General features: G+C 31.6%; 1 protein-coding gene across 3 annotated transcripts in view; it reads right to left on the reverse strand.

Annotated features, from left to right (window-relative positions):
• The window catches only part of LOC108098396 (protein pangolin, isoforms A/H/I/S), a 61,844-nt gene extending 46,893 nt beyond the window's left edge, over positions 1–14,951 (reverse strand). For 2 of the 3 annotated variants that reach the window (XM_017201271.1, XM_017201269.1), the window contains exons 1-4: positions 14,317–14,951; positions 7,551–7,870; positions 6,952–6,997; positions 3,831–3,928 (exon numbers count right to left, since the gene is read on the reverse strand). In XM_017201271.1, coding sequence (XP_017056760.1) covers positions 3,831–3,928; positions 6,952–6,997; positions 7,551–7,715 — 309 coding nt within the window. In that variant the 5' untranslated portion in view covers positions 7,716–7,870; positions 14,317–14,951. The remainder of the gene's footprint in view (positions 1–3,830; positions 3,929–6,951; positions 6,998–7,550; positions 7,871–14,316) is intronic. The other variant, XM_017201270.1, reaches the window with a different exon arrangement.
• Positions 14,952–16,025: the final 1,074 nt, after the last annotated feature.

Raw genomic sequence — 16,025 nt, forward strand, 5'->3', positions numbered from 1 at the left:
CGCGCGCACTTTTGCATTGATACATATGCTATATGGTTATTAAGTAATTTTTCTAAAAAAAAAAAAAAAAAAAATAAAATAAACTGAAAACTGAAAAAATAACCGTTTTTTTTAGAAAAATTAAATTATTAAATTAATAATGATTTTGTGGCATCTTTGACATGGATTTTTTTATGTGGAAAAAATGTTTCTGCTCAACTCGGACATTTATTTTTTACCGTAATCGGCTTTTTGCTCAACTCGGTATCGCCCTCAAGAGTCGTTAGAAAACTCTGTATTCCAAAAATCATACTTATCTGATGTGAAACAACGGTGTTATCATTTTACCTCCGTTATTTCTATATAGATTTTGCGATCTTTTTTATGGGAGCTATATGATAACGTTGTCGGATTTTATTGAAATTTATGAAATATGTTTATAATTCTGATAAATTCTATTACGGCTGATTTCCGATTTTGAATAAACCGAATTTGTAAGTCAGAAGTTGCTAAATGCAAAAGAATTTAATTTGTGTTAAACAATTCAATATTTCCTAGTTGATCTATTTCTTGATAATACTTCTTTTGGCAGCTACATTTATGATAAGATTCACTTATAAAAACATTTCTCTGGTGTCTTTCACTCACTTTCTTTTCCTCCTTATCCTATTCTCGTTCTCTCTGGTTCCTCTTCTTAATTTATTCAAATTTTACACACACAAACATATGTGTTAGCTTTGATATGCTTCAATGTAATGAGTAATAAGATATATAGCAAAATAAATGGAGAACAATAAAACCAACCACCGAAAACAATAGTCTACTGGTATTTTTTTCGTCATATACTTGAGAGCCACCCCCAAATTGTGGTGAATTCACTCAGGTAAGTAATAATGGAGTAGGGTTTAAGGATTGCAGCTAAGTATACTAAGCCGCAAAGTATTATGAATATCGTCAAATTTATCATTTAACTATTTTATCTTAAATTTTATTTAGTTTTTAACGACGCAAGATAAAGTTTTTAAAGCTAAAAAAAGAGCTATATTTTTTTTTTGCGGCGAAATGAGTAATTTTATTTTATTAAGCTTAATTACATGTTATTGTTGAACTTTTAAAGAGTATTAAAAAAAATGATTAAAAAATATTTAAAAATTAGAAATTAAAAACAACGATGTTATAATTTTATTTCCCGTATTTCTATATAGATTTTTCGATCTTTCCTATGGCCGCTATTTGATAACGTTGTCGCATTTTTATGAAATTTATTTCTCAGTTCAAGAGTTATTAAAAAACTACATGTTTGAAAATCATTATAATTTTTATACCCTTGCAGAGCAAAGGGTATTATAATTTCAGTCAGAAGTTTGCAACGCAGTGAAGGAGACACCTCAGACCCAATAAAGTATATATATTCTTGATCAGCATCACGAGCAGAGTCGGAATACGTCTGTACGTCTGTCCGTCTGTCTGTCTGACCGTCTGTCTGTTTCTATGTAAACTAGTCTCTCAGCTTTAAAGCTATCTTGTTGAAACTTTCCCAAAAGGTGTTTAGTCATTGCACGCAGTATATAAGTCGGAACGAGCCGGATCGGCCGACTATATCGGATAGCTCCAATACGAGAGAATGAAATAAAAAATTCTCACGCCGTTGTTTTTTATCAGATCAACTTGAATTCTTCAAGATGGCGTTTTCTAACTGTTATTGAATTTCGGATTAAATTTGATCAAAATCGGATAACTCTATCATATAGCTGCCATAGGAGCGATCGAAAAATATATATAGAATTAATGGAAATAAATTTGATAACATCGTTGTTTTTTAACCCACGAGCGTGATTTTTTGAATATCAACTTTTTTAACAACCCTTATATTGAGAAAAAAGTTTCATAAAAATCGGACAACTATATCTTAACATATAGCTAGCATAGGAAAGATCGAAAAATCTATATAGAAATAACGGATATATAATGATAACATCGTTGTTTTTTATTAGATAAGCATGATTTTTGGAATATAAAGTTTTCTAACGACTCTTGAATTACGAATTAAATTTGATCAAAATCGGACAACTATATCATATAGCTCCCATATGATCTATAGTCGAAAATATGGAAAATGAATAGAAAAATCGTCTTAGCTTCGATGTTGTTTAGCCTTTATGCATTTTGTTCGACATATTTGATGAGTGCAAGGGTATATAAGCTTCCTTTCTTGTTTTTTCTATTATTTGTATATATATTTTTTGATCTTTTGTATGGCAGCTATATGGTGGAGTTATTCGATTTTGATAAAATTTTATCCGAAATTCAATAGTGGTTAGAAAACGCCATCTGGAAGAAATCAGAAAAAGTCGATCTGATCAAAAACAATGGCGTTAGAACTTTTTATATCAATCTCTTGTATGGAAGCTATCCTATATAGTCGGCTGATCCGGGCTATTCCGACTTATATACTGCGTGCAATCACTACACACCTTTTGGGAAGTTTCAGCAAGATAGCTTAGTAGATTTTGAGTTCTGATGTTCACCGACTTTCAAAATATTTTTATACGTCAAAATACTTCCGTGTTCGGTCATTAAAAACGCTGTAACTTCGTTAGTTCGACTCTAATTGACTTTTAGAAAAAAAATAAAAATAGTAAATAATTTCATACAAATCGCTGCCATGGCTGCCATGGCTGCCATATGATCAAAAACCTATACAAAATGAAAAGAACAAAATTGTAACATCGTTAATTTTATCAAAGAGCTTGATTTTTTGGATAATTTTTCTAACGACTCTTGAATTATAAATAAATTAAATTTCACGAAAATCTGACGACTATACCATAAAGCTATTATAGGAACAAATCGTTGAAATTACAGCAAATTAATAGAAGAAAAAAGCTAGCTAAATATGTAGATTTTTCTTTTAATTTTCTATTTTTTTCGACGATTGTTCATATGACACCTATATGATATAGTTGTCCGGTTCATATGAAATTTAATTCTTCTTTTCTGTTATTTTCTGATGAAAGACAACGCTGTTATAATTTTCTCTTAGGTTTTTAAATCTTTCCTATGGCAGCATAATATACTTATTCGATTTTTATGAAATTTTTTTTCTCGATTCAAGGGTAGTTAAAAAACTTGATTTTCTAAAAATCATGCTCGTGGGATAAAAAACATTCGACGTTGTCAATTTTTTGCCATTAATTTCATATAGATTTTTCGAGATTTCCTATTATCATACAACTGATATAGTTATCCGGTTTTGATAAACATTTATTCGAAATCTGATAGTAGTTTAAAAATACCATCTGGAAAAATTAAAGTCGATGTTATACATTTTTTTAAATCTCTCGTATGGGAGCTATTCGATCCGCCCTTTTCTGATTTATATATTATATAAGTTTCAGCAAGATAACTTTAAAACTCAGAGACACGTTTATTTTGATTCAGATCGTGATGCTGATCAAGAATACATATAAATACCCTCTGCAAGGGTATAAAAATCGTCTAGCTTCAATGTTGTTAGGCGTTCAAGCATTTTGTTTGACTTTATGCAATTTGTTCCGACAATAGATATTTAAAATATAATAATAATATAATAAATATAACATACATATATTATATTATATTACAAGAGATTTTAGTTACTGGGGCGCCAAGATTTTGTTTAGAAAAAAACTAAACTAAACCCCATCCAAATATATCATCAACATTTTTGTTACATGATAATTGTGGAGTTGCATTAGCGCATTAGCTTGGGTGTCTGCATTGGGCTAAAGAAACATGATTCTTTGCCACATTTATGGATGCGTATTTATTACCAGAATGTATATCACCAAATCAAAATGACATACTCTTACCATCGTCACTGGCAGGCCACTTGGAGAGCCATTTGCATAAGAATATGGCGAAACTAAGTATCCCATATTGAAGCTGGGAGCGTGGGTATCGAGTTTATCTGAAACGTAAAAAAAAAGATTTTAGTTGATATATGAACCAGGAAGATGTTATATTCGGGTTGCCGAAAAGTTAAATGTAGGGTAAACAACGAAATTATAAAGAAATATTCTAGCTTATACGACTTGATCTGTTCTCTTGCAACTATATGATAGAGTTATCCGATTTTGACAAAAATTTAATTCGAATTGGGGTCTGAGGTGTCTCCTTCACTGCAAGGGTACAAAAATCAGACGACTACAGTAGAATCCGCTTATAGCGACTTTCAAGGGACCGACCATTTTTCGTCGTTATACCCGGAAGACGCACTAAGCAGAAGGATTTAAGTGTATAAGTCTATCTGGGGATCAATCAAGCCATCGAATTTTCGTCGCAATACCCGGACGGACACTATAAGCGGAGTCGTTACAACAGGATTCTACTGTATATGATATTGCTGCCATAGAAAAGATCGAAAAATCTCTATAATATCAACGAAAATAAAATGATAACATTAACATAGTTGTTTTTCATCAGACAATCTTGATTTTTGGAATTTAGAATTTTTTAACGTCTCGGAGGACTTTTCATATAGCTGTCATATGAACAATCGTCGAAAATATAGATGTGCTTTGTATGAATTTTGTTCTACATATTTGATGATTGCAAGGCTTTATACATAGATTCCTTTCTTGTTTTTTTATTGCTTTATACTTGTATATTTATTACAATCAAACATTTTTACTGCAATATTTATTACAATCAAAATTTTTATGTATTCTAGATAAAGCATTGTAGACAATAAACAAACTTTCTATTAAAAACAACGACTTTGTATTTTTTTTTTCTATACATACTTTTATTCCCTTGCGAGGGTATTACAGGAGCAGGGTTGCCAACTCTACGTCTTTTTACGTAGATCTACGTACTTTAAGCCTTTCTTGCAAACCTACGAACTTAAGTCCCAGAATCTACGTATTTTCTATCAAAATTGTTCAAATTTGCAAAATAGACTGAATGGGCATAATTACTAAATTACTACTAAATTAATAAATGTTCCGTTTAGCCTCTTGTTAAACTTGTTTAAATTAACTACAGGTGGTATAGGTTTACCAGAATCTCGTGGCAAATAAGCCAAACTTTAATCACAAACATATTAAAATCCATGCATTATTTAGCCTTATTTATTTCATACTCTATGTGCAAATATATAAATATCTATATAAACAGATCATTTACTGGTAATTAATAAATAGATGATTTTATATTTGCATGTAAAGTTTGGCTTATTTGCCATGTGATTCTGGTAGACCTATAATTCATAGATTTTTTTTATTTTAAAATTTCTTGTTTGTTTGCTGTCTACTACTTTTAGGGTAATATAAAATGTAATTTTATTTACTTTTACCTACCCTACTAACTTTCTTTATCTGACCTACGCCTTTTTTAAAATCCGAGATGGCAACCCTGCTTGCAGTCAGCAAATATGTCAAAGAAAATATAAAAGGCTAAACAACATCGAAGCTATGACGATTTTTGTATTAAGTTTTTTATTTTCGATGACTTTTCTTATGACTGTCCATGATAGTCGTTCGATTTTTGTGAAATTTAATTTGAAATTTAAGAGTCATTAGAAAGCACTGTATTTTAAAAAGTATGCTTGTCTAATGAAAAACAACGATGTTATCATTTTATTTTCCGATAATTCTATATCGATTTTTGGACCTTTTTTATAACAGCTATATGAAATAGTTGTCCGATTTTTAAATTAAAATATTTTCCTCGATTGAAGGGTAGTAAAAAAACTCGATGTTCTAAAAGTCATGGTCGTGGGCAATGGCGGATTAGAAATAGAATTTCAATCTGGGGGGGGGGGGTTTTCGATTGAGAAAATATTTTTCAGTGTAAATCTAGTCTGCGGAATTTATATGTTAATCTCGGGAATAACGTTTATATCAGTTCATATATCATATTATGTATATATTTCTAATTATTGTAAAATTATTCAATTATAAACGAATAGTTTCAATTCAATTTTACCGCGTTTTTTTTTTTTGTGGAATTTTTCGTTTTTGAACCTCATAAAATTTTATTCGAGTTTCGATGGCATTCAAAAAACACAAACTGGAAGAAATCAACTCGATATGATCAAAAACAATGGACTGATATTTTTTCTATCAATGGGAGCTATCCGATATATTCGCCCGGTTTATATACTGCATGCAATAACTACATAATTTTTGGCAAAGTTTCAGGAAGTTCGCTTAAAAACTGAGAGACTGGTTTACATAGCAACGATAGACGGACAGACGTATTTCGATTGAGATCGTAATGTTGATCAAGAATATATATAATACCCTCTGTTCTGCAGGGGTATGAAAACGAAGGAACTATCTGAAATAACTACACAAGTTTTATAGGCTATCTTGCACAGGCAAAACAAGCATTGTCTTATACATACATACATGTATAGGCGAACAAATTTTTCGTAAATTTTTACGCATACAGAAGAGAAAAATATCAAGGGAAAACAAAAGAAGTGAAGTAGCATGTCGGCGAACGATCTTCACAGCCTTGTTAGCACAGTGCAACGTTGGATGCCAAAACTAAAGGCAACGTAGCCGGTTATTTATCCAACGCACCTTTTTACCTGACCCCCTGCCACTTTACCGGGTGCTTGCTTTATCTCTCTTACGCTAGTAAACGTTTGACTCTCCGCTCAGGCCAAAACCCAACACAAGCACATGTCGACAGACGTTGTTAACACAATACCAGTAAAGCTTGTATACATCATTTTATATACACATATGTATAAAAATGTATATGTATATCCACACCGTTGATATGCAAACAGTTATTTATATTATACAGTAACATGAAGTCAACATTTTTTTTATTACATTCACTTTTAAGATTGCATTTTATTCTAATATATTAAACAATGTTCCCAAAACTTTTTTTAAATTGGTTAACAGTGCCACTTTGTGCTTTGCTGTGATTTAAAATTGAAAAGACTTTAGGTTTTTATATGAAAAATGTACTTACTAAAAACTGGGCTATGGTCCGGCCTTGCAATTTTTTGACCCTTTTCCTATGAACAAGAGAAAAATTATATGTTAGGCCAAAAATATATTAAATAGTATTGAAACAGAAGTATTCTAAGCTGAAAAAATTAAATTTCGAAGTCTGATTTATAAAAGTTGGCTTAATGGATTCACAAAAAAAATCAAAAGTCGCACATTTTACAAGGCGACGGTTTCGCTGTATATTATATGTATACCATATGTATAAATATACGTAAACTCGTAAGTTTTGAGCATAAGTATACAATTTTTGATTAGGATCATCGAACGTTAGTTCGATCTAGCAATTCTGACTCAACGAATGAAGAACGTATCTGGATGACATGCAGATTCAAATAAATAATACGAAGAGTATTTTCCAAAATATAAGGTTTCTAAAGAAAAAATTTAAAGTATCATTTGCTTTTATTTTTGCAAAAAAAAAAAAATAATAATAAAAAATATTTTTAATTTTTTTTTTTTATGTTTGAAACCCTAATCTTAAAATCATAAGCTGTTGGTTAAAATTATAATTATGTTTATTAAATTCAATTAAAATTAAGAGTAAGAAATTTATATTACCTCACTTTCAGTTAAATCTATTAGGCTTGACTTCTCTTCAACTAACAAGTTCTCAGAAGATATTTTATCATCTTCACGATCTCCTTCGTCCTTAAATACTTTCACTTCATCAGTGCTGCATAAATCATCTCCAGATGATCCATGCCTGGTGTGTGTATGAGGCATTTTTTAGTCCTTTCAAGGTGTTCAACAGTCGAGTTCAGCTTTCCTTGTGTATATTAACTGCAGCAATTGCGTAGACTCGAAAACTCTCTTTTTTGAAGTGTACTGCATTTGGCTGTACCCCAGTTTTAAATTATCCATATTCCTTAAGGACGTGTCTGAAATTAAACCGAAGAACAACAACAAGATGTCAATAAAAAAAAGATTTACAAAAAAGTGTGCCCGTAGTATTTGTAAAAACTACAAAGTTCGAATTAAACATGCAAATTCTAGGGATGAAGCGAAAAGTCTTCAAAGAAGCAAGAAAGTTAGCTTCGGCAAGCCGAATCTTATATACCCTTGCAGTCATTAAATATGTCGAACAAAATACCTAAAGGCTAAACTTAAGGGGTTATAAACCTTTTTCTCCAGAGAAATACAGGGTTTTTATTTATTTTTTTTAGCATGTTACCATTGTTTTATTGAATACAATACAATTAAGTAAATTCGTATAAAATTTCGAGTGAAAATTTTCATAATTTTGGAAGTTACAGTCCTTGCCGCAGAAGTCCTTTTTTCAGTAGTGGCTCACGGTGAGCATGAAAACAAGGAAACGGCTCAACTTAAAAAAAGAAAAAAAAACTACGTTAGTATCAGTGGCGTAACTATAGGGTGGCAGAGGTGGCCAAATGCCACGGGCCCCCGACCCAAGAGGGCCCCGGCTCAAGAGGCCGATACCTCAGTTTTTTTTTTGTTCTATGTGTTATAAGAACCTGTGTATTTTATTTGAATTGATAATATAAATATACATATACATATTTTAAGTTCTGGATCTATATAAATGTATACAGTGTCGGATAACTAACTACTTAAGGGGGCTTCTCATGTAAAATTTTTAAAAATCGATTTTTTTTTTTCATAGATCGATAGAATAACGTCTTGAGAGTATATTCCCGAAGTTTTATGACTCAACTCTCAATATTATGGAAAATGTGAGTGATCGAACGAGCGCGCAAACAAGTTCAAGACCCACTAACTCAAAACTTGAAATCATCTTTTCTCAAAACTATGATTTTAAAAACGCGGTACACGATTACGAAAAAACTACTGAACCGATTTTTGATTTCTAAAAAGTGTTTTGCAGATTATACATTGAACGAGAGTATGAATATCTGAAATTGTGAAAAAAAGTTATTTTATACACTTTTCAGCCCAATTCAGCAACAAAAAAATTCGAAAAAATTGCAATTTGTTTTCAAAACGTGATTTCAATATTTTAAAATCGAATTTTTTGAAGTTGCAGACATTCATGCACTCGGGGGAACCCTGCTGAATAATAAAAAATGTTTTTTGTATGTTTCCGATGAAAACTTTGGGCTCCACACTGTACCGCAATAAATCCGTCAGACGCGTCGCGCCACACGCGACCTTGAATAAGTCCGCCATTTTGTTTTTTAGAATTTTCAAAAAATGTTTTTCTCATACTTTAAACATGTCTTCAAATATATACAAAAAATTCGTGTAAGTTTTCATTTTCCAAGTGAAAAAAATTCCCAAAAAACAACTACTTTTTGACATATTACATGAGAAGCCCCCCTTAAGCGGATTATTAAAATGACAGGGTCCCATCAAAAAAATTTGCCACGGGCCCCAGATGGTATAGTTACGCCACTGGTTAGTATATAGTGTTACCTAGTTCGTGAACGAAGGATTTTACGAAAAAAAATTTTTTACAGTTACAGTGATTATTTTTTCAAAAAAACCGATTTTTCGAGGTCTAATAATTTAGTTTTTCGCCCCAAAAAAATAGAAAAATTTGTCGAAAATAAAATTCATTCGTTCACGAACTAGCTATTGTATCTACAAACAATCCCCCAAAATTTCAAATCGATCGATGCAGTGGTTACCGAGATATCGTGCTCACCGCAATGACCTTTTCTCAAAAATGCGATTCCGAGATAATCGCGTTTAAAGTTTTAGGTGGACATTAGGTAGTCATGTACACCGTGCGCTATGAACGGCTGTATCTTAGGTTCTAGTGCCCCGATCCCTAAAAAAAATTTGCAGAAAAATTGTTGAAAGTATGTACATTAAAAAAAAATTATAAAATTTTTTTCGATTTTTTGAGCCTGAAAAATGTATATAATCCCTTAATCGAAGTTATGGCGATTTGTCTATTGTCAAGAATAGAAAAAGAAAAAGAATTTTTCAAAAATAATTTTTCTTTTATTTTTTTAATTTTTTGAAAATGTTTAGAAATACGCATTATAGCCATATTTTTCTCTTTTCCATAAAATTTTTTCCGACATTGTCACTTTCGAAAAATCATAAAAAATAAAAGAAATATTATTTTTGAAAAATTCTTGTTGCAGATACTATTATTTTTGTTTAAAGAAACTTTTTGCATCCAAAAATTTTAGTTTTCAAGACGAGGGAAAAAGTTTAAAAAGTAGATTTTTTTAAATTGCTCTTTTCAATAAATATCAAATGAGTTAAGAAAAGTATGGTATCATTCAAACGACATTTGAATTACCTTTCCATTAATAACAAAAGTTAAAAAAAGCAAGTTCAAGTTTCGAGTGTATTTCACTTTTATTTTGTCAAAATATATTTGCCGACCAGTGTATATGCATTTCTTTTTCTATCTTTCCTATGGCAGCTAAATGACATAGCCATTCGATTCGAGGCTAATCAACATCGAAACTATGACGTTTTTCTATTAATTTTCCATATTTTCGACTATTTATACATATGTTCATATGGCAGCTATACGATATAGATATAAAAACCGAACCCTTTGGAAATTCTTCATCTGAAAGTCGATCCACTCGATTTTACGTTCCCTAATGTTTTCAATTATAAATATTTTATATTTAGTTTTGTTAAAGCAAATCTATAAAATTCCCCCAAATGACGATTTTCTTCTATGACATAAAGTTCTTGAAGTTTTTCGTAGCGCAAAAAGCCTATTATTACATCCGAGTTGCGCGAAAACGCAAGTATAACTTTAAGTATATATAAGATATTATTGATCAGCATCACGATCTGAATCGAAATACGTCTGTCCGTTTCTCTTTAAATTAGCCTCTCAGTTTTAAAGCTATCTTGCCGAAGCTTTATCGGGTGACTATATAGAATAGCTCCCATACGAGAGATTAAAAAAAAATATATATATACAGTAGAATCCGCTTATAGCGACTTTCAAGGGACCGACGATTTTTCGTCGTTATACCCGGAAGACGCACTAAGCAGAAGGATTTAAGTGTATAAGTCTGTATAGGGACCAATCAAGCCACGGAGTTTTCGTCGCAAAAACCGGAAGGACACTATAAGCGGAGTCGTTATAACAGGATTCTACTGTATATAAATATGTATAAATAAAATATCGACTAAATTTCTTCCAGATTTCGAATTAAATTTTATCAAAATCGGATAACTAATATGAAATAGTTGCTGCTGCCTTAGGAGAGATTGAAAAATACATATGTGTATATATAGAATTACCAAAAAAAATGATAAATTCATTGTTTTTTATCAGACAAAATTAATTTTTGGAATACAGAGTTTCGAATTTCGACTACATTTTATGAAAATCGGACGACTATATCATATAGCAGTCATATGAACAATCGTCATAGCTTCGATGTTGTTTAGCCTTTATGTATTTTGTTCGAGGGTATGTTTTTTATGTATAAAGCATATTTTTTATTAAAGGTTATTGATTTGTTTTTCAAACAAGCCGGCAAGCCGAAGATTCAGCTTAAAGAAGTTGGGTCCAAAAAAATTTCGGAATTCGCATTTCAAACATTGAATTCTCTAGTGCTTTCCGAAAAAAATAAATTTTTTAAGATTTTATTTAAAGACGTAATTGATAAAAAACTTTGAAGCCCTATATCTTCCAAAGTATACATTTTTTCAAAATTCTAAAAGGGTGGCAATAGTGGTCAAATGTAGTTCTAACAGTTAAGAATACAAATTTTGAAAATAAAACATTTTTTTTTTCGAAAATTTTCGAAATTCCATATCCTTGAAATGGGGGGTGGTCAAAAAATCTAAAAATTGAAATTTGAATTTTTTTGGAACCAACTTCTTAAAGTTCGAAGATTCATATACAAACATATATATATAAATAGATCAACAAGTCTAAACGTCAGCCATAAATTCTACTATATAAATTTTCCGTTTATTGGAAGAAATTTGTTTTAAATAAATAATATTGTAATGAACAATAATATTTTTTATATAGTATATATAATAGTTCACCAATTGCAATGACGCTTTATGATATCGTCGGTCTATTTAATGAAATGTTATTCGAAACTCGTGAAACCTTAAAAACTATATTCCAAAATCAGGCATGTACGACTAAAGACAACTATTTTATAATTTTTTGATTGCATTTTCTCTATATTTTTTTTATCGTTCCTATGGCAGCAATACGGTGCAAGGATGCGTTTTAAAAACATTTTTTTTCATAATTTAATCTTAATTAAACAAGAAGCTTATAATCCCATGCATTAAACAACAAGAAAGGAAGCTAGCTTCGGCAAGCCGAAGCTTATATACCCTTGCAGTCATCAAATATGTCGAACTAAATAAATAAAGGCTAAACAGCAATTAATTCGGTATTCAAGTCGTTAAAAAACTCTATATTCTAAAAATCAAACAACGATGTTATCTATATCTATATAGAATCTATATATAGATCTATATAGAAATAACGGAAGTAAAATCTGTTATTTCTATATAGATTTTTCGATCTTTCCTATGGCAGGTATATGATAACGTTGTCGGATTTTGATGAAATTTTTTTCTCGGTCCAAGGGTTATTTAAAAAAATCCATATTTTGAAAATCATGCTAATGGGATTAAAAACAGCGATATTTAAATTTTTTCCATTATTTATATATATTATTTCTATAACAGCTATATGATAGAGCTATCCGAATTTGATAAAATGTAATTTAGAAAACGCCATATGGAATAAATCAAGTCGATCTGATCAAAAACAACGGCGTGAGAATTTTTTATTGGAGCTCTCCGATATAGTCGGCCGATCCGGCCCCAATAACTACACACCTTTTGGGAAAGTTTCAGCAAGATACATAGCTTTAAAACTGAGAGACTAGTTTGAAGAGAAACAAACGGACAAGAATATATATACTTTATGGGATCTAGGTGTCTCCTTCACTGCGTTGCAAACTTCTGACTGAATTTATAATACCCTTTGCTCTGCAAGGGTATACAAATCGTCATTACTCCAATATTGTTTAGAGACGACTTTAAGGGCTTCAGCACGCCGAAGCTAGCTTCTTTTCTTGTTGTTTTTTTTTTTTTGGGTTTTTGTATTTGTACAATAATATAAAAAATATCGCAATAAAATAATAAATTACAAAATAAACCATTTTAATTAGTTTTGTATGTAAAATTTCTTATTAATTAGAGCTATGTGAACTCTTAAACATAAAAGGCTCGGGAAAACATATTTTTCCTGTCCTTTTAAAGTTACCATACAAAAGAAATCGGCAATATATTAAGTTCTTGTAATAAAAAATGCACCTTTTATAACAATTTTTATAAGATGAGACAAGGTCTTGGAATAGAACTAATTTTTCGTAATCAGAACCCCAAATACAGTCGAGTCCCGATAACTCGAAATGGCAAGGGGATCACTTTTTGTACGAATTAGACGGGAATTCGATTTATCCAGATTTTTTTCAAGGGATTTTTTTACAAGGGAACAGAATTTTTTACGAATTATCGCCATTTTCGATTTAGCGGGGTACGAATTATCGAAATTCGACTGTACATGAAACCTGAACCTTTAATCAAGTTTCAAGGTCACGGCTTTTTGGGAGTACAGCCACGGCTAAGGTTCTCGGTTCCTTTCTTGTTATGAACAGATTTGGATTTATAATTTAGGTTTTAACTTTGTATATCAACCTATTTAATCATAAGCTGAGGTCCTTCATTTCCATAGAAATATATTTAATAGTTAACTCCAAAAGAGTTCCATCTTGTTCAACTTCTGAGAACTAAATGGTCCGGAAAAAGGGAAGGCAAAATACACAATATGATCGTCTTTTTCGGCTCAAGTTCCATGCGGGATTCTACTGCTACCTGTCTGGGCTGCTAAATCGCCTCAAACGATTTTTTAGGTAGTACTGGCAGGCAGAAGTAGCTAACTACATACGTACTAGTTCGGTAAAAATTTCACCAACGATGCTAGCGGCAATAACAAAAACAAAAACAGATAACGCGTCGGCTTGGGATTAATGACACAACGAGTTTCTATTTGGAGACAAGATTATGGTATATCAACAGGTAGAAACAGAATACAGTATACAGAAAATTGAATTTTGGGCAAATAAATAAACAAACACAAACATCAGGGTGTGCGTGGTACGGTGTTATTGTCCAAGTACTGTCGCCTCCCTGGACTCGAACCAGATCGGATCGCACGCGTGCTTAGTATATACATATATACATATACGCGTACATATGTATCTATTTTTGCATTAGTAGAATTCATATCTATCTGGCATAAACGTAAATAAAACAGACACATTGGGGATATACCGATTTTATGTATAACAGATAAAGACATGCAGGGAATGGAACTTACAATTGTATTTTGCTTTTTATCCAAAAGATATCAACAGAAAATTATATTTGTTTAAACACTAATTTTACTAAACAGTAACTAAAGTGCCGTCGGCTTATCGAAATCCAAACATATTCCAAAAACTGTTGTCATTTTTCAACATACGGTTGTGTGAGAGAAAAACACACACTTAATTAGGTTTCACAATTAAAGGCACACATACATACTTAAATTAATGAGACGTCTAATTTTATGTATGTGTATTTTTTTTATTAACACACTTGCACGAGTTTTCATTCTTCGGCCAGTCAACAAGTACCGAACGCAGCTTTGATCGCACTTTTGTATGTATGTCTCCCAGCACTCGGATACCGATAAATACTCATATATATTTGATTTACATACACATACACTTATATTGCATACTTATACATATTCCGATTTATTCTTTAAAGCACAATTTGTCGCAACTACTACGGCAATACCATATTTACACATTTTGTACTTGGTAGCAGGCGCATTTTTTAATTTTTTAAATAACAGTCACAAAATATGTTTCTATTAAGAACCGCCCGTTTTAAAAATATTAAATTTTAAAGAACCGTCTCACGTCCGCGTTGATCAATTTTTTTAAAGAGCACCCTAGAGCTGGACAAACTTTGATAACTCTCGATGAATAACATCGATTATTTGTAGTATTTTTTTACAGGCAGATTTATTTGAACTGTAAAATGTCAACGACTATATCGATACTTATGGTATTTTATGAGAAAAATGGTTTGAGTCATCACAAAGTTTTGTAAGCTGGTTTCTGTCTGCAATATGCTGGATTTTTGTTGGTATTTTTAAAATCAGCGCTAGCGACACGTGTTATACATCTAGACAAAAAAACACTATTAAGAATGCTATCGGTATGTTATGTGCGTACTAGCAATAAAAACAAAAAATTTCAACAAACCAAAAAATAAGGTAAACAATATGTGTTTACCGGCTGTCCATCGATATCGGAGTTATCGATTGTGCGTGAGTCCAGGTAGTGGTTCAAACGACTAAGCCTCAGGAACTGGTTCCCCGGATTGACTTACTCCCAAATGAACCGAAGTCGAAGTTTGAAAATTTTGAGTGGTTTTTGGCGAAGAGAGGATTAGGAATATTAAAAGTGGTTAATTGAAGGTGACGGGCGGGAATAGAAAAAGTGTATAAATTGTATATGATTTTTTTTTGCACAAGTGAGTTATATAAAAAAAATACAAAAAAAGGCATGTAGTAAAAAAATCAAAATTTTGTTTAGATAAATTCCGGAAAATAAAGACCGAACTGAAAAACTGGAGTTTCGACAATTTGGAAGAGGAGCAGCACCACAAAGAAGAGGGCAAATTTTTTTTTGAGGAAAAATTGGCCACTCATTGCTGGGTGGCCAAAGGTTTTTATGTATAAATCTATTTATTTAGTACTAGAGGTCCTGTGTCAGCGTTGCCAGTTTTTTTTTTTTTGCCAAGTCGGGACTTAGGAACTTTTTAGTAAAAAAAAGCGGGACTCTTACGTCGAAAGCGGGACATAATAAAAAACGTATATAACCAGAAGTTTTTAAAATATTTACTGCTTCACTTGTTGCATTCTGACGGTGATCGATAGCCGTGGGCGAAACAAATATCGCCTGGAATGCGCACCGAAACGAGTTGGCAGAGCCGAAGGGGGAATTATGCCCGTTGGGCGGAGTTGGCAGGTCC

The sequence above is a fragment of the Drosophila ficusphila genome, unplaced genomic scaffold (genome assembly GCF_018152265.1).
Source record: "Drosophila ficusphila isolate 14025-0441.05 unplaced genomic scaffold, ASM1815226v1 contig_220, whole genome shotgun sequence".
NCBI classification, from domain to species: domain Eukaryota; kingdom Metazoa; phylum Arthropoda; class Insecta; order Diptera; family Drosophilidae; genus Drosophila; species Drosophila ficusphila.